Source organism: Rattus norvegicus, chromosome 12 (genome assembly GCF_036323735.1).
Source record: "Rattus norvegicus strain BN/NHsdMcwi chromosome 12, GRCr8, whole genome shotgun sequence".
NCBI classification, from domain to species: Eukaryota; Metazoa; Chordata; class Mammalia; order Rodentia; family Muridae; genus Rattus; species Rattus norvegicus.
In genome coordinates, this window is record NC_086030.1 from 13834282 (window position 1) to 13854020 (window position 19739).

Genomic DNA, 19739 nt, shown 5'->3' on the forward strand with positions numbered 1-19739 from the left:
ATGCTGTCTTTTCTTACATAGGAGAAAATTAATAATCCAGCAAGCTATGGTCACAACCATTGGATATGAAACTTAGCCCAAGGGAGACCATGACCTTAAAACCACATTTGACCTTTCTTTTCTTAAAGATGTTTGAGTTATGCTCTTTCCTGACCCCTGATACAGTCCCTGCCTTTCAAGATGATGATTTTAATATTAGAGGCACTTACGGACAAAACCACAAGAGTAAAAAAACATCATTGTCGTGTTATTAATGTATCCTGTGTAGGTTCAGAGACACAGAAAAGAAAGTGCCAAGGAGACTGGGAAAAGAAGAGGACAGACAGACAGACAGCTGGAAAACAGGATGCTTAAGCAATCCCAGGACCAACAGTTTGAAGAGCAGTCCATAATGAACTTCTCACATATCACATTTGGAAACAAAGGAAACTCACAGCATTTTGGGGCTGTAGACTAAAATCTCACAGGCTTCTTTGCAAATATCAGGACTGTAAAATCTGCTGACAGATAGATCTATGGGCAAAGTCTTTGAAAGGGCAGCTGGGGATGTTTGGTCCTGCCTCTGTTGAGGAGAATTTTCTTCCTGATACATCATCTGTGACCCTTCCCCCAGTGAAAGTATCTCCCCCCTCCCCAATGAAAGCATGTTCCCCCCAATAAAAGCATGTTCCCCCCCAATAAAAGCATGTTTCCCCCCACCAAGGAAAGCATGTTTTCCCTTCTTTGAAGCATAGTGTTCTTAGTGGTTAGGTGGAGTGGTTAGTGGTCAGCAAAAGAAGACAAACCAGGAAAGGGTTACTCTGTTTCCTAAAGATTTACCCGAGGGCCACTTTCACTGTCATTAGCACCAAACTATGACAGACTACGGAAAGGCTAAGATGGATATTTCTGAGTGGATAGAGAATCTAAAATCCTGTGATGTGTGAAGGGTCAGCCCAAGCACAGGAAACATGGCTCTGGCAAGCCTTGTCCTCCCTCCGCATTCCCTCCTCCTCCCCTCCTCCTTCCTGAAAACCATTAGACTACAGTCCTGAATCCAGCCCCCAAGGCCTATTCTCTTATTTGGCCACTTCCTCCTCCCGAGGCTGACCACCAGGGTCCAGCTGTCAAAGTATTGAAGTCCAGCTATCAAACCACCTCTCTTGGTTGCCCTAATTAACATGCTCAATCAAACCCTCTAAAATGTACCAGAATCATGGGAAGTGAGAGAGGCTCAGACTCAAAGGGAGGGACCTTAGGTGAAATGCCCAACAGTGGGGAGAGGGAACTTGTAGAGTCCACCTCCAGTAGAAAGACAGGGCATCAAGTGGAGGGATGAGGTTGCCATCCCACAGTCAAAAACTCTGACCCAGAATTGTTTCTGTCTAAAAGTACTTCAGGGACAAAAAAAGAGACTGAGGGAAAGGAGGTCCAATGACCGGTCCAACTTGGGATCCATCTCAAGGGGAGGCTCCAAGGCCTGACACTGTTACTGGTGCTATGGTGTGCTTACAGACAGGAGCCTAGCATGGTTGTCCTCTGAGATGCCCACCAAGCAGTTGAATAAGTCAGCCACGGATACTTATACCCAACCAATGGACAGAAGCTGCTGACCCCTGTGGCTGAATTAGGGAAAGGCTGGAAGAAGCTGAAGAGGAGGGCGACCCCATAGGAAGACCAGCAGTCTCAATTAACCTGGGCTCGAAAGACCTCTCAAGGGGCTGGGGATTTAGCTCAGTGGGGCTGGGGATTTAGCTCAGTGGTAGAGCGCTTACCTAGGAAGCGCAAGGCCCTGGGTTCGGTCCCCAGCTCCGAAAAAAAAAAAAAAAAAAAAAAAAAAAAAAAGAAGCAAAGACCTCTCAAACATTGAGCCACCAACCAGGCAGCATACACTACCTGATACAAGGCAACCCAACACATATACAGCAGAGGGAATGCCTGGTCTGGCCTCAGTGAGAGAAGATATACGTAACCTCGAGAGACTCGAGGCCTCAGGGAGGGGGAGGCCTGGTGGAGTGAGGAGTCTGGGAGCATCCTCTTGGAGACAGGGGAGGAGGAACTGTTGGAGGGAGAACCGGGAGGGGGATAACAACTGGACTGTAAGAAAAAAAAACTAAAGATATTTAAAAACACATACCCAATCAAAATTAAACACCTCATCCTCACCCAGGGTTTCCCTTTTACCCTATAAACCACTACTTACCCTATAAACCACTACTTGCCTATGGGCCACATCTGTCTCCTCTCTATTCAGAGGAAGTCCTTTGTGTCTGCTCCCTCTCTCTTGTTCCCTTCCCCTTCTCCCTCTTTATCTCCTGTATTTGTCCCTAATCCCTGTCATCTGTCCTTCTGGGACAAATAAATATCCTTTGTGCTGAGAACTTGATCTAGGGGTATCTTGAGCTGACACCAGGGTCCCTACAACTTGAATGATGGAAATTTCTCAATATGCCCCTCCCATTGTCACTGGGGAGGAGGCAGGGGAGGTCGCACAATATCCGGTGGCCCTGGTGATCTTAGTGTGAACTATTAATTTGGTGTTCCTGTTTCTAAAGCTATGTGATGTGAAAAAGTCTGAGTTGTAAGAGAGCCTCTGAATCTATTGGGAAAAAAACGGCAACACATGAACATTAAGATAAGCTTAGGTAAGTTAGCAAGTGCCAAGCATTGCCAAGAACCTTGGAGACGCACCCTCGTTATTCATAAAACAAACCTTTTATTTAAACAATCATCTCTACCATCTCCAACTCAGAGACAACAGATTTGAAGCCTTACAGAAGTTAAGTAGTCCAGGCTGGGTAGAAGGCTGAGTGGGTGTCGCTAGGCCTGACAATCTGAGTTTGATCCCTAGGACCAACCCTGGAGGAGAGATCAGACCCCTGAAAATTGTCTTTTCTCTTTTCAAGATTCTTGTTAATGACCATCGGAGTGTTCTCAAACATTCACTGGTAAAATCTCCAGGGCCTAGTATATATGTACCGGGGGCCTAGGTCTCTCTCTGGTTGGTGGTTGAGTCTCTAGGAGCTCCCAAGGGTCCAGGTTAGTTGACTCTGTTGGTCTTCCTATGTAGTTCCCATCCCCTCTAGGGCCCTCAATCCTTCCTCCAACGTTTCCCACAAGACTTCCCAAGTTCCATCGAATGTTTGGCTGTGGGTCTCTGGTCTGTTTCAGTCAGCTGCTGGGTAGAGAAGACAGTTATGCTAGGCTCCTGTCTGCAAGCATAGCAGAGTATCATTAATAGTGTCACAGTTTGGCTCTCTCCCATGGGATGGGTCTTAAGTTGGGCCAGGCGTTGGTTGGCCATTCCCTCAGTTTGCTCCCTCTCGGTCCCTGCACTTCTTGTAGGAAGAACAAATTTGGGGTGGAAGCTTTTGTGGGTGTATTGGTGACCCCTCCCTCTGCTCGGAGTCCTACTGACCCAGGCTTCCTTTAGAACACCTGCAGTTTTCACTATAGTTATGGGCCATTCTTGACCTGCAAATGAACCAAAGCTATTCCCAGTGGAAAGCAGTCTCTTGTGGACACTAGCCTTTGAGAGCCACGGATGTAAATGCCTGCATTTGCCACACCTCCTTCTTTAGATCCCGCACACTGTGAGCACTGCACTCCCAATTTCCCAGGAAAGCTGAGCAAGAAATAGGTTGGCTCAACACCAAATCTTTTGCGCATTTAAAACTGTTTTGCTCTCAAACCGCCGCTCATTGAAGGTCACCTGGCCGTGTAAGTACCATTTAGACTCCTGCTTCCTCCTGTCCCTGGGGGCTGGTGACTCAATCAAGTGCTTCCAGGTGGAGGGAGACAGTGGGTTCTGTGTAAGAATAAGAGTGCCATTGAGACCTAGGAATGCAGAAGAGACTTTGGCCGGGACAAAACCTTTCTAAACGGGTCACTGCCACGTGAGCACAGTAGAGTCTTTTCCCAACAGAGGCACAAGGCTGGGATTGTGCAGCTCCTAAATAAATAAATGAGCTGAGAAATGAGTGTTGAGAGGGCCCTGCAACCAGAGAGTGCGTTTGGAACACATCGCCAGGAAGTAAATGTCGCCTTTGTCTCCACACTGACTGAGACTCTCATAAACTCTCAGAGGCTCAGAATAAACACGGAAGGAGAGAGAGGAAGTGGAGCCCGTGAAAGACTGTGGCACCAGGACACATTTTTAAGCGTCAGAAAGTCAAGTTAAGGGTATGGCTTAATTTTCATCTGGTGTATAATACTGACCAACTAGACCTTCATTAAAGGAGGAACACGGCACATTTGTAGGTAGCGAGCAGATCCAGGCCTGTCTGCCACTTTCTGCTGGAAACAGCAGACGCCAGTTAAAGTACCTCAAACGTTATAGTGTTTACTTGCTTACGTAACTTCAAAGTCCAGAGGTGGATCAGTTTCTAGGATGTGGATCCGTGCTGACTCCCCTGGGAATTTAGGGTCTGCTCCCTCCCCCAACCCCACTCAATATTAACTTTATTTATCCCAAGATAAGCAGGAGAGATATCAAAAGGAAAACACCAGCCTCCAGCATCCTCAAAGTTTGTGGTGTTTTCAATATAAAACAATGATTTAGACTCAAGCTTAATTTGCATTAAAACCGAGTCCCGTAGACTGGGGGAATATCGCATCTCCAGGCGTGGTGCAGGACTGTGGGGAGGACAGGAAGGGGGTGAGTCGTGTCCCTGGCTCTTTGGTTTTGGGTGCTATCAGGGCAGACAGCCTACTGAGCTTACTAGAAATGCCCGCTGTTTTGAATTACTGTCAAAACTCCAAATGCCCATGGGATTTCCTCTGGGGAGAGAAAAAACTACGACCAAGCCACTCTCTTCTGTCAGTCTCTATGCCTGGTGCCACTGGCATACACTGTGTGTAAATCTGAGTCGTGTTCCCAGAGTGGTGGGCAACACTGTGGGTGTCACTTCAGGGCCTCTCAAAAGGCCTGGTCACCCATGCACATAAATCCAGAGACACTAGCCCCATCTGTAAGCACAGCCACCTCCTATAACTTACTTTCCACCTTTCCTGCTTTGCAAGGTGAAAACCGGAAACCAGGGCCGAGCAGCAGAAACTGCACCAAGTTACTGGTTTGGCGCTGTATCAGCCCGGGCCACCTGCTCCAAACAGCATTCCGGCTAAAGTCCTCTGAAAGGATCATAAAGGCAAGGCTGTATCTTTTCCAAGCTGGTTTGGCAGCCCAAGATGAGAGGATGCTGTAAAACGCTCTGCTCCAGAAGCATCTGCCCCGCTCAAAACAGAGCAAGAAAAAAAAAAAAAAGCCCTAAGGAAATACCATTTATTAGATTCCATCTTTTAAAACATCTAGGCTTGACACACACGAAATGCCCTTGTCTATGAAGATAAACCCCTGATAAGGGAGGGCAGGTTAGGGGTCATGAGAGTGCTGGGCCATCCATGCTTGGTAGAGAGGCTCCACTGGAGAGGACCGCAGGGTTGTTGTTCAGGGATCGGAATCTGAGGGAGGAAATTCCGTCTAAGCCAGGATCTGTATGAAGCTCTGGGAGCTCATCCGCAACTTCAAGAGCCAAGAGTTCCTTGTAACCAGAGGGGTCAGCGGCCCAGAAAAGCAGCTGGTTTTCTATCAAATAAAATATTAATGGGCTTGGGGGGATGGCTCGATGGTGAAGAGCATGAGCTGTTCTCACAGAGGACACAGGTTCCATTCCCAGCACCCACATGGGGTGGGGGAAGGCGCTCTACCACCTGTAACTCCCCCTTTGAGGGATTAGATAACAGCTGCACACACACACACCCCACACACACATACATACAGACACACACACATACACACAGACACACACACAGACATACACACACAGACACACACAGACACACACACATACACACACCATACACACCACACATATACACACACCACACACACACAGACACATAGACACAGACACACAGACACACAACACACAGACACACACACAGACACACACACAGACACAACATACACATACACACATATACATACACACACACAGACACAACACACACATACACAACATATATACACACCACACACACACAGACACACACACACACAACATACACACATACACACATGTACATACACACACATACACAACATATATACACACCACACACAGAGACACAACACACACACAACATACACACATACACACACATATACATACACACATACACCCACACAACACACACACATACACACACATATACATACACACACACACACAACATATATACACACCACACACACACAGACACAACACACACACAACATACACACATACACACACATATACATACACACATACACCCACACAACACACACACATACACACACATATACACACACACATACACAACATATATACACACCACACACACACAGACACAACACATACACACAACATACACACATACACACACATATACATACACACATACACCCACACAACACACACACATACACACACATATACATACACACACAACACACACACACACACACACACTGCAAAAAATATTATCGCTGGGCAGAAAAATGCACCAACGTCATGACCTGATAATACTTTCCTCCCGTTTTTTTCTCAAATCACTTCCAAGTTTACCACTTGACTTCCAAACTACAGCCTTAGAGGTAAAACAAAAGAGTTTGTGAACCATGGGAAATGGTTCAGGTTGAATGAAATCTCATGTTAACCCAGGATGCCTCCTGAGAGCCACTGAAGAATTGAACACTTTATTTATTTATTTTTTTTTAGTAGATTCTAAAATGGGACCCAAAGTGGCAAATGCTATTTTTCCTAATTTAATGAAGTGACACAACGAATTATGAACTATCAGGCACATCACCGGGGTTCACCGGACAAAAGCAATCCTCTTTCCTCAGTGACGCAGGCAGAAGGGGAGAGTGGGCATCTGTGTACACTGATGGCAGGAACCAAAGAAGAAATGCTGTGAAGAAATTCAGTCCTAGGGACTTTGCTGTGTCTTCTGTTTTCAAAGACAGAGAGTTAAGGAAAGGGACACAATTTCCCAGACACTGAAGACGGCCATTCATACAGCCACTTTGCACAGGCAGCCTAGGAGGGACCTGTATCTGTCCAGCAGTGAAATGGATGACAGGCTTGCACGTCCACCTGCACATGAGGATGCTGGAGAGAAGGTCGCTGTTTGCTTACTTAGTGTATACATTCGTTATGAACTTACCGTCAACTGATATTTAATCATTCCACTTTCTTTCCTTAAAGGACACACATAATACACACGGTTCTCTTCTAATTCTATCTATAATCCTATAGATTTAATAATTAGATATATAATTTTAAATACGTGTGTAGCTTTAGGCCTTTTTTTTTTTTTTTTTTTTTTTTCGGAGCTGGGGACCGAATCCAGGGCCTTGCGCTTGCTAGGCAAGCGCTCTACCACTGAGCTAAATCCTCAACCCCCTTTTAGGCCTTTTTAATAGAGAATCGTAACATCTACCAGACAGTCTTAGGTTCCCAGGTATGTCCAGAAAAGTTTGTAGACATCAATCATTATGAACACAGTAGAGCTAAATACACAGCTGGTCTGACTAGGACCTAACTCAGGACACCCCCGCACCCACAAACCTTCATGACAGCTTCAACCCTTACCCTCAGTACACCCTCAGAGGCACACTTCTCACTTTAGCCTGGAGGGGATGACAGAGCATAGAGTAGAAGGCTGAGTGGTCAAGATCTTTGACTCGTTTCTGCTCGAAGAGAAAACCTCGTTTTTATCTATAGAGAATGGTGTTCATGGTTCATATCTTTTTATGTTCGGACATTGCTCTTTGGTCCTAGTTTCCAGTTATTGTTGTCGTTGTTATTGCTACCATTATTAAATCATGAAAGGGCCCGGGACCTGTCTGATGCCTGGTTTTCAATAACTGAGATGCGCAGACATTTTCTTTTCTCCTTTGTTCTATTAACCTGATGAATATTAATTAATTAATTAATATTAACATCGGTTGGGTTTCTTAAGCTAAGACGCTTTTGATGGAGAAGAAAGGGTGAGCAGGCAGAACACAGACTACTTCCAGGGCCATGGACTACTTCAAGGGTCAGTTACTCAATGTGTAAATGTCAATAACTTAGAGCCTCTTGCTGCATCAAATCTTTTACTCAAATGCTTTGCATATAGAGTCTGTTTTGTCTGGGTTAGTATGGCTGTTCTTTGGAATCCATGGGGGATTCGTTCCCAATCCCCAAACCCGTGGCTGCTCGGTTCCTTATCTGAAAGGCTATGGTCTGCACAGATCCTGTGTGCTCCCACCACAGCATCTCTGCGGACTTTAAATACCAAATACAACACAGTGTGCAACTAGTTATGTTGTCCAGGAAGTAATGGCAAGGAGCGTCTGTACACGTTCAGTCCAGACAATAAACACAGGGCTGGCCCAGTACATGGCGACACCTGCCAACCTGAGTTCAATCCCCAGGGCCCAGATAAAAGCAGAAGGGAGCTGACTTCTGAAAACTGTCCTCTGAAAATTAAAAAAAATTGAAAAGAAAATTAAAAGAATTTTCCTTTTAGAACTTAAAAATTTTCAGTCTGCTGACATTTAGCTCCCAAAGTTTCTCCTGAGAATCAACTCATAACCTCATCGATGACCCCTTGTAGGTGACAGGTAACCTCCAGTTAGAGTGAATTTTGTACAGATCTTTGACTCTGCTTGGATGTGGGCTTCTTGGCTATTTATATTCACATCTCTTAAGTAATTTGGAAGTTTTAAGCTAGCATCTTTTTTTCTTCCATTTTTATTAAATTGGGTATTTCTTATTTACATTTCAAATGTTATTCCCTTTCCTGGTTTCCAGGCCATCAGCCCCCTAGCCCCCCCCCTTCTATATGTGTGTTCCCCTCCCCATCCTCCCCCCATTACCACCCTCCCCCCATTACCACCCTCCCCCCAACAATCCCGTACACTGGGGGTTCAGTCTTGGCAGGACCAAGGGCTTTCCCTTCCACTGGTGCTCTTACTAGGCTATTCATTGCTGCCTATGAGGTTGGAGCCCAGGGTCAGTCCATGTATAGTCTTTGGGTAGTGGCTTAGTCCCTGGAAGTTCTGGTTGGTTGGCATTGTTGTTCATATGGGGTCTCAAGCCCCTTCAGCTCTTCCAGTTCTTTCTCTGATTCCTCCAATGGGGGTCCCGTTCCCAGTTCAGTGGTTTGCTGCTGGCATTCGCCTATGTATTTGACATGTTCTGGTTGTGTCTCTGAGGAGAGATCTACATCCGATTCCTGTCAGCCTGCACTTCTTTGCTTCATCCATCTTATCTAGTTTGGTGGCTGTATATGTATGGGCCACATGTGGGGCAGGCTCTGAATGGGTGTTCCTTCTGCCTCTGTTTTCATCTTTGCCTCCCTATTCCCTGCCAAGGGTATTCTTGTTCCCCTTTTAAAGGAGTGAAGCATTTGCATTTTGATCATCCGTCTTGAGTTTCATGTGTTCTGTGCATCTAGAGTAATTCAAGCATTTGGGCTAATAGCCACTTATCAATGAGTGCATACCATGTGTGTTTTTCTGTGATAAGGTTACCTCACTCAGGATGATATGTTCTAGTTCCATCCATTTTAAGCTAGCATCTTTTAAGAAACATCTCTCTTCCCCTGGGATGTCCACACCTGCACATCAAAGGTTCCTTTGGTTTTATTGTCTCTCACCCTTTAAAATGCCAATGGGTTGATCTTAAACTCAACTCTCTTGTGTGTCCATAGGTACTTTAAAAAAAATTATGTGTATGGGTATTTTACTTGTGCGTTATGTCTGCGCACTTGCTGCCTGCTGGAGGTCAGAAAAGGGCATTTGGTTCCCATGGAACTGGAGTTACAGATGGTTGTGAGCCACCATGTGATTGCTGGGAACTGAACTCAGGACCTCTGGAAGAGCAGCCACTGCTCTTAACCGCTGAGCCATCTCTCCAGCCCCTCAAATCTTCTTTTGGATCCTTCTAGTATGTTTGCTATCGGACCTGTAAACTCCTTCTTATACTTTTCATCCTGATTGACAATATGTCCTATGCATCATTGCCCCAATGTTTTAAAGGAAGTTATCATCATCATCATCATCATCATCATCATCATCATCATCATCATCATCACCATCACCACCACCACCACCACCACCACCACCACCACCACCACCACCACCACCACCCTTCCCACTTGTGCAGACCTTCGTGCCAGCATATGTGCGGAGGTCAGGCAACCTTTCAGAGTTGGATCTTTTCCCGCCGCGAGTTCCAGGAATTGAACTCAGGTCGTCAGGCCTGTACAGCATGCAGTGCTTTTATCCATTGAGCCCTGCGTCTCCTGTGAGCCCTCAGGACACCCTTAGCCATCTGCTTATGAGTCTGTCTAGTGAGGCACCTGCGCCTCGTGTATAATTTATGCCATTTTTATGGCCTGTAAGCAGGCCATAATTTCAAGTTCTTTGAATGCCTTGGTATTTTTTGGTAAACAAACAAATGAACGGACACCAAGAGTCTAATAAAGTAAAAATTCTGGCAATTAGGTTTCCCTGTCTATCCAGGGTTTGCCAGTGATGTAAGGTGCCTTTATGTCAGAAATCAGCCAGAAGTGAAAACCTCCTGTTATCTCCGTTTCTTTCTTCCTTTCTTCCTTTCTTCCTTTCTTCCTTTCTTCCTTCCTTCCTTCCTTCCTTCCTTTCTTTCTTTTTCTTTCTTTCTGAGCCCATGTCTTTCTCTGTACACGTTCATTTTCCATTGCCAATAATACAAACAAAAACTGAAAGAACCAAAAGAAACCAGACATAAGGTGGGCGCCAGGATAACGGCATTCATACCTTTCCCCCCAGGACTCAGTGATCTGACTAACAAGCCAGTCAGACACAGATCCTCCATACTTGAGAGATAAAGTCCTTATTGCTACCGGGGCTGCAGCAAGCAGCCAGAAAAGTTGATTGCTGTCTCCCCTCGTGCTGCCACATCGATACCCGAAACCGACTGTGGCACGGCTGTACCTGTCACTCTACCCTAGGGCTTCTGAAAACTTTACCACCTCTCGTCACACACCCCCCCCCCTATTTATATGACTCTGGGAATATAGGGATATAAAATGGGGATAGAATCTGATATTTGTTGATAATAAAATTCAAGTAAACTTACTTGATAACTCTCTGGTGGATATAATTTCACCATCTAGCAAGAACAAAATCAAATACATACAATTGTGTCAAATGTATATATTTCACATAAAGACACGGGTCTTGGCCCAACATCGGCCACCAAGCTACAGAGGTGTGTCAGCATTTTTAGTGTTAATTGATATTTTGTTTTATAACCGTCAACACAACCGAAGATAAACTAATTCGGTATTATATATCGAGAAACGACAGGAGATAGTTATTCCAAGTGTTTGCTTTCTGTTACTAAACCGTTGTGTCTGTAAGTACAGAAGAGTTATTACTACGTACAGCAAGAACGCGTAAGCTCACAGCATACTAAATTCTCAAATGTGGGCTGACGTATTTCAGACACTGTTAGTGCTATGTGGCGTGATGGATGCACATCCCAAAGCATGCAACATAAGCCGCAAAGTCAGGAGCTACAACGTGGCGAGCGCTGCCAGGTTCACCTCAGGTTCGTCACACACTTGGCTTTGAATCAGTTTTTGCTTACCATGCATTCAAAAACCGTTTACTGTTGTCAAGAGTCTTGTGACCATCTTACATGTTTCCCCCTCTCGGAGTTGTGACCCCCACCTTACGAGGCTTGACTTGCTAGGATCGTGATTATCTGTAGATGGAGGAGAACTCCCAACTGGCCTGCTCTGGAAATCACAACAAGGCTTTTCTCGGTCAGCCATCTAGGGTAACTCTATGGTCATTAGCTTTGGTTGTCAGCTTCACTATAACCTATTGTACATTCCCCAGTTCAGCGTGAATTCCTGGAGACATTCTACACCGAAGCCTCCAAGAAGCTCCAAGAGACACGTGTTTGGCACAGACTTAATGCCAAGTAAGGGGCAGTCACTGGGCATTGCTTAGGTGGAACCACTGACTGCAGAAGTGACTAGAAGGGATGAACACTTGAAAATCATGAATACAAGGTGTTGCCCCAAATCCACGTTGATTTGGCCCACAATACCACTGAGAGGTGGTTGGTCTATTAAGAGGCAGCAGGCTTGTGTGGCTCCATCCTCAGGAAGGAATCCGTGTGACGTCAGAACTGGCACCCAGCACTTCCCTACTGGGAGCTGAGGGTGATTTATCCTCCCACCAGAAGCCAACAATCCTCAGACTCTAGAACTACAAACCAACAAGCTCCAGGACAGCCAAGGATACTGAGTGATCCCGTCCAGAGAAACAAAACAAACAGGCCCCATCCAAAAAAAAAAAAACAAAAAACAAAAAACAAAAACAAAAAAACAAAAAACAAAAAACACCTTTCTTTGTGCAAAGAAGCAACTCTTGGATAACCTGTTCCCGAGAAAACCGATACAGACTGAGAGACTACAGACCCCAAACTAGAAACTTGCTCTTTGTCTATTTTAGCACATCTGTATCCGTGAAGAAACTGGATTGGGAGAACCACTGTGCGTTAAACAGACTGATTTTTAGGGTCTAATCAGCTAGCATGTTTTTAAATCCAAAGCAGTGACGTGTGTGTGGAATACACACAAATTCATGTTGTACTCTGGCAGTAACAGGTCAGCATTCCTAATTAACACTCTGTAGATAAGACAGTCCCCGCCCACCCCATGCTCACCGATTCTATCCCTGACTAGTGGTGCCCGTTTGTCCTCTGTCACACAAGCTCAAGTGCGACCACCCAAGTCTATCAATTCCTCTGGAGAAGGGCAGCTGAAGGTCAGGGCTCCAAGCTGGGCTACATTAGTGTTTTTGCATGACACAAATTCTCCGGAGATCATATTCCTCATCTACAAAGTGGGAAAGTGCTTTCGTCATTCTAGTGTTGAGAGGAATGTATGGGCACTGCTTAGCCCAGTGCCCTGTGCGTTCCTTTAGGACCGAGCTGGGAGAGTTGGGTTATGCAAGCCTCTGTAGTGATTAGATAATGACATTTAACTTTTTTGTGTGTGTGTGACTCCCGAAGCATGAGTTATCTGGGCTCTGTATAGAAACAGGAAGGTTATACAGCTCAGTCAGGGCCCTACTTCCAGTCACTGGCAGGGCCCAGTCCTGGTCCTGCTGACCTTGGGGCCTAATTTTAGCCTGCCCTGAGAAACCTTCTGGGCATGCTGCTGAGGGAACACCCCTCTCAAGAAGGTGGCAATGGAGCAAAACCAAGTGACAGGACAGCATCGGGCAAGGGAACTCTGGGAAGGAGACTGTACAAATGAGAACCAAGAGTTGAGAAGGTGCTAGACCAACATTTCCAAAGAGGCTGAAGTAGTTGGACTGGAGAAAAGTCAACAAACTGGGCTGTTTGGGGAAGCATTGGGTAATGCTGACCTGACTCTCAGTGTGACAAGACCACCGAATGATTAAAAACATGAGATGACCATTCTGTGATTCACCGAAAACAAGATGAGCACATTTAATGTGTCTTGGGAACTATGGCTTTAGGTGCGGAATGAATTTTTCCCAAATTTCACCTGCCTTAGAAGATGCTTGGTATCCTGATCTCAGATCAATTAGGGGTACTAAGATTGATCACAGCACTTTTTATATATCCTTTCACATGGCCATGGAGCATGCCTTGAGTTTTAAATCTCCTATTCTTTTTGTTCAATGGTAAGTGTTGTTTTTAATTTGTTTTTAATGGTATCTCCACCATGCTACACAGACTTAGTCCTTTCTAGAAAACCGGTAACAAGAGGGAGGCCCGTGAGCAGCAGGTCTTAAAGGTATACTTAAGTTCTGCCACTTCCCTGTGGCAAAGCCCAAACATTCAATACTTCAATCCCTGAATGCAGGATCACCTTGATGTCCCCCACAGTTTGTGAGAAGCAAGACTTTCATTTTGAAGGAATACATTTGTTTCACCACCACGGTTTTTAAGAACTCAACTTGCAGAGTGCAAGGAAGCAGGAGATTAGATCAAATTTAGATTTGATAACTGAACTGCTTTTTTAGGCTGAAACAAAAGGCAGACAGAGTAAAATACAAAGGCAGGAAGATCAGTATATTCTATCCTGTATTCAGTTGTCCCCATTCCATGAAAATGAGTCAGATTTCCGTGCTCTTTTGAACAGCATCAGTTTTAGATGCCATTCCACACCCAAAACGAATTATTAAAATGACTGTAACAGAGGATATGGCGGAAACAACTTGAGAGAGAAATGCTTTATTAGGATCACTGTTTAAGGATGCCATCTCTCACGGTGGGAAGGCATGAAGGCAGGAGGCCTCTCCTGGCCTCGTTCTCAGAAGTCCGAGGTGTCAGTTACATGGTGTTAGAAGAGGAGAGCTCATGCCTGAAGCAGAGCAACGACCCTCAATGCTTGCTCCCCAGTGACCCATGATAAACACCTAGATCCCACATGCTGAAGGCTCCATCGACACCAGCAGTGCGGAGCCCCCAGCTAGAAAGCAAGTGTAGACACTTGGAACTGCAGGAGACATTCCTCTTAGATTGTGCATCTTTTAGTAGACGGCAGCCGAGAACAGGGCGATGTAAAAGGTACGACAAGGCAGTGACTGGCAGCCCTGAGAATGACAAGGTGCAGTGGAGCCAGAGGATCCTAAGGCAGATCCCACAAGGAGCCAGATTATGTAGGTACTTGTGAGGGCCACGGAGGTCTTTGCTTTTACTGGACGTGTGTGTGAGAGATGTGAGATGTGTGAGAGAAGATGGCCACGGTCTTAGCATTAGAAGGCTCATGTGGTCTGTTGTGTTGAGAAGATGGAGGGCGGTAGTGTGCAGGTTAGTGGAGCGACAATCTATCAGCATCACGGTTACAAGGGCCACATAAACCTTGAGGGTAGGACTGTTGCCGAGGGAGGTTGGTTGGGAACATGATGTATTTGATGTGTGTGTGTGTGTGTGTGTGTGTGTGTGTGTGTGTGTGTGTGTGTTGCAGATGTATTGCTCAAGTTAACTTTATCAGGAATCAAATTAAATCTTAGGTCCAGAGGCTTCTCTGTTCACACTTCTGTACCGAGTCAAACCACTTTTCTAGATCACTCCCACTGCCGAGGGACTGAGTTGTACTTCCAATAGTCCAATAGCTCACCTTGGAGAAGATCCAAACCTCAAATTCCAAATAGAGTTTTATTGAATGCTACTACAAAGCTAGATTGAAAACTGTATTTCCATTTTAAAGAGAGCTGACAAGGCATATATCTGAAATGAACACGTGACGTGTGAGGAAAGAATACGCTGCACTTTGGCCCTCTAGCAGGGCAGGCAGTTGTATGTGTCAAGGAGATTCCAGTCCAGTCCAGACATTCTGTAGCGATGGGTCAGGCAGGACAGGCAGGTCTGGACTGGAAATCTTGGCATTACCAGCCTAACAAAGTTACAACCTGGATGACATTATCTAGGAGCAATATGGATACAGACATAAGAGGGCCTGCTCTCAAGAAGCTTCCATTCTACGGGAAACAAACAGGCGTGGCCAGTCGGGTTATAAATGGTACACAGCAAATTAAAGCTGAGGTATGGAATAAAGAAAGCTGGCAGGTAGGTCATACGGATGTTCTCTGTAGCAGACATAATTCTATGAAGGAAACTAAAACTCAGAAAGCAAGCAGGCTAGATAGGTCAGCCTGGTAGCCACCACCATGTCTTAACATGAGATTGTACAGGGTCACTTAGATGACAGTAAAATTCAGGCAATGTGAGAAAACAGCCCCTGGGCATTCTGACATCAGAATGGAGCTTGCTACAATGGGGTTTTGTTTCTGGAACTCCTGTCAGCACAGCAAGCCCCTCCCTTAAGTCACTAAAGTCTGCTGCTCACTGTGGAGGTGAATGGCCTTGGAGCAGTCCTTTAAGACAGGTTTACTTTTATGAATGTTTTGCCTCAGTATACATTCCACATGTATGCAGTATCCATGAAGGCCAGAAGGGGGCATCTGGGACTGGGTCCTCTGGACGAGCAGACAGTGATCTTAAGTGCTGAGCCGTCTCTCCAGCCCCACAGAATGGTCCTTCCTAACACATTTCTTAGACTCATTCTTGGAACTAGGGGAGTTTGTTAAAAAGGAGCCACATTTCCGTATCCACCCAAGTCCTACTAAATCAATCTCTAGACCCAGATCCCAAAGGAGGAATGTGTAGATGGCCTCAGCCACAGAGCTTCTAGGCCACTTAGAAGATAAAGTGTAAGGGACATAAGAAACACTGTGAGAGGGAAGGTCGACAGAAACCACACAAGCACTCAATTCAGAGGCCTATCAGAGGCGTGCAGTGTGGGTGTGACCCGGGGTGAGAAGGCCCCGGAATGCCACTCCTCACCAGCCCCCTTTCTCTGCTGGTCAAGCCTATCAGGACTGATTCTCAGCTCCTGGACTGCTCTAGAATGTTTCTTAAAGGGATGCCTTCAGATTTTGAGAAAATATCTGTCAGCTCAAAAAAGGAGGAACCCAGGGTAAGAGTGGAACAGGGCCGACTACAGAGCTGCCTGTCCCCTGTGCTACAGGCCTAGACAGCTGACCAGAGTCCAGCCCTCAGCCTAGGCCATCACTCCAGAACACAGCCAGAACACAGACGTCACCACTAAGTCACCAAGAAGAGCTATGCAGAGGCACGTTTTAAAATTACAAAAGGCCCTTGGTGAGTTCGAAAAATATAGCTGACAACCATACATTGATTTATGAAAAATAAATTTATTACATAACACCTTGTTTTTTAACAATGTTCAATTTTTTTTATTCAGAATACTTGTGTCATTCATGTAAAATAGTTTGATACAGTACGTTGTATGTTATAGCTTTTTATTTTCCCCTCAAAAGTTCTAAGGCTCTCCTACTCCCTCTCCTTTCTGAAGTAAGGGCACCCTAAAAATGTGCGAACAACTTTTTAAAAAGAAAGTTAACTGAACAAAACTGTAATAGCACTACACTAGGCAGCTTAAATCAGGACAGAAGAGTGCACACTGATGCCGTGCCTCACGGAGGTCGCCACTCACGCTTTTGTAATCAGAAAGCATGCTCACAAATCAGCAACACCAACAAGAAAAAGGAAACACTGTCTGCGACAATCATTTCAGTTTGCGGAACCAACAGGCTTCTATCAATGACAACATATTAATCAAATAGCAGCTTTAGGACCAGTCAAGTCATAGGTTGAAAATAAAAACAGACCTCTAAGTTGGAAATTAATCTTTGGGAGTTCTGAAACCTGTCAGTAGAAACTATGTGGTTCTTTTGTACTTTCAAAACAATCCAAGCAATATTCTTGGTCATAAAACACTGATTTATGTAGAAGATGAATCAACCCACTGATAAGACACTAAAAAGAAAGTATACCAAAATAATCTTTAAGTCTCGGTTATTTTGTTAACATAATCTGTGTTTCAAGTACCAGTTAAACCTTGCGTCTGTGTGTACTATTGGTCAGATAACGCTGTTACACTGAAAGTCACCACACATGAGGACAAATGCTCGCCCTAGCACATTTCACAGCTTCAACTGCTACAGACTGTCACTGAAAACTATGCTTGGTCAGTCTGAACCATGTCAAGTAAACTATGGAAGGAGCAAACCCACACCACAACTGTGCTAGCACTTTCATTTCAAGTCTAACTCCAAACTTAGGTACAACCTGGAAGCTACCGCCCCGATCTGTGACAACTGTGGAACTCGGCTACTGGACATTGTGAAGATGTGGTTGTACAGTACATTCGCATGGCCCACACCAGGTTCCCGCAGAGTGCTGCAGCCAGTCCTGCAGCATGAGCAACAGTGCACGGACAGACTCCAGCACAGCTCAGTACCGATGTGTCTGATGTGAGTACTGTGGAGGCTGCTGGGAGGTAGCTGAGTATCCCATGCTGCTCTGGGGCTGTGATGTGCTTGGTCCAGGGTTGGGATAAGCAGCATGTGGATTGGAACGCTGGAAAGAAGACAAGGGAAAAACGGGATTTAGGAGCTTCTCCAGGTAGCTTGGCCCTACCTCATCAAGGCTGATAGGGAAGGGAAGTCTTGTTCCAAGGAAGCAAAGATGTAAAAGTTTCTGCAAGGCATTAGAGCTTCAGAATTAATAAAAACAAACAGCAACAAACCTCACACCTGGCCCTTACAGAGAGAAACAGAACAAAAGCAAACAAAGCTCCCAAGTCCTCCAACACTGGCTTCTCTTCAGGAAGCCGAGAATTAGGACAGGAAGGACAGTAATTTACATGCTGGGGAATTTTGATCATATCTTGACATAAGCATGAGGCGCTTAGTTTGTACATCAAGTCCATATAAAATCTGGTAGGCATGGTGGCTCTGTAATCCCAGCACTTGGGAGGAGAGACAAGATCTTGGGGAGCTGGCCAGCTGGACTATCTAAGACTGCAAGCCCCAGGTTCAGTGTAAGACACTGCCTCAGTAAAGAGGGAAAGAATAAAGGAGTGATTCAAGGAAGACACCCGCTATCAACTTAGGGCCTGTGCGCACACACACACACACACACACACACACACACACACACACACCCACACCCACCCACCCACACCCGTAATGAGCTGCATTCCACCATGTAAGGGCACTTGTGAATGACAGCAAGAATGTCAATGATGATAAGAACAAAATGAAAACTCCCAGCACCATCTGTGCAGGGCTTCCAATCAGGCCACCACGATCAGAACATACAGCCATTCAGTCTTCTCAGTCTTGACCTTCTAATCATTGTTCCTGCTCTGCTAATGAGGATGCCATCTGCAAGGAAGTTCTGTTCTACTATCCTTCCTACACTGAAGACATGGTGAACATCCAGGTCTCTTATTCAAGGCTGAACAGAAGTTAAGTGGGATGGGAGAGCCTGTGGCCTTGATCACTCTTCTACAGTGCTCAGAAACAAAAGCAGCCACTGCCTAAGGGCAAGGCACACATGTTTAAGTGGACTTACCAATTTCATTTTATAGATGAGAAACAATGAAGCCAAGTGTTTTTTGATTCACTTCGCATGTGCGTGTGCGTGTACGTGTGTGTAGGCCAGAGGGTGCTGTTGATTGCTGTCCACTTTACAGAGAAGCAAGGTCTCTCACTGGAACCTAGAGCTCACTGACTTGACTAGGATTCTGTTTCTGCCTCTGAAATGACTGGACCTATAGGATGCAGAGGGGCCACCAAGCCTCCAAGCACTTACATGGGTGCTGGGTCTGAGTGCTCCTGGGGGAGGTGCTTTACCTGCTGCACTCTCTCCCCACCCCAGCAGATACACTATAAAACACCACGGGGCGCAAGTTACGGGGTGGTCAAACTTGGCCTTTCTACTCCAAGTCTGCTCTGGAAGCTGATCCCTTTCTACTCTTCCAAGTCTATAGACTTCCATACCTGTAACCTTCCATGCCGATGTATCTCTCCAGGAACACCAATGCTACTGTAGACCACAATGGTAACATCCTTTAGAAACCCCAGAAGAGCAGGTCAGTAGGAGACACGTGCAGTACCTGATAGTCGGAGGTCATGATGAGCCCACCTGAGGTAGTGGTAGGAGGGACAACTCTCACTTTTTTCAAGGGGGGCCCCTGTGCGTGGCCGCTGTCCTGGTTCCCGGGATGGCCGGTTCCATTAGTGTGGTTATTGCCCTGCTGCTGCTGCTGGTTCTTCTCAATTGGTTAAAGAGAAAACACAGTTCAACTCAGTGGGAGAACAG

The 19739-nt window shown here is 45.6% G+C and overlaps 2 protein-coding genes across 7 annotated transcripts in view; both read right to left on the minus strand.

Annotated features, from left to right (window-relative positions):
* The window catches only part of Hint1l2 (histidine triad nucleotide binding protein 1 like 2), an 865401-nt gene that overhangs the window by 52021 nt on the left and 793641 nt on the right, over nucleotides 1-19739 (minus strand). The gene's annotated exons all lie outside the window — the stretch shown is intronic.
* Cdk8 (cyclin-dependent kinase 8) overlaps nucleotides 16743-19739 on the minus strand; it is a 67994-nt gene continuing 64997 nt past the window's right edge. For 4 of the 6 annotated variants that reach the window (XM_039089687.2, XM_039089686.2, XM_039089685.2 and 1 more), the window contains 2 exons: nucleotides 19534-19692; nucleotides 16743-17990 (listed from right to left, as the gene is read on the minus strand). In XM_039089687.2, coding sequence (XP_038945615.1) covers nucleotides 17865-17990; nucleotides 19534-19692 — 285 coding nt within the window. In that variant the 3' untranslated portion in view covers nucleotides 16743-17864. The remainder of the gene's footprint in view (nucleotides 17991-19533; nucleotides 19693-19739) is intronic. The other 2 variants (XM_039089684.2, NM_001109061.1) reach the window with 2 other exon arrangements.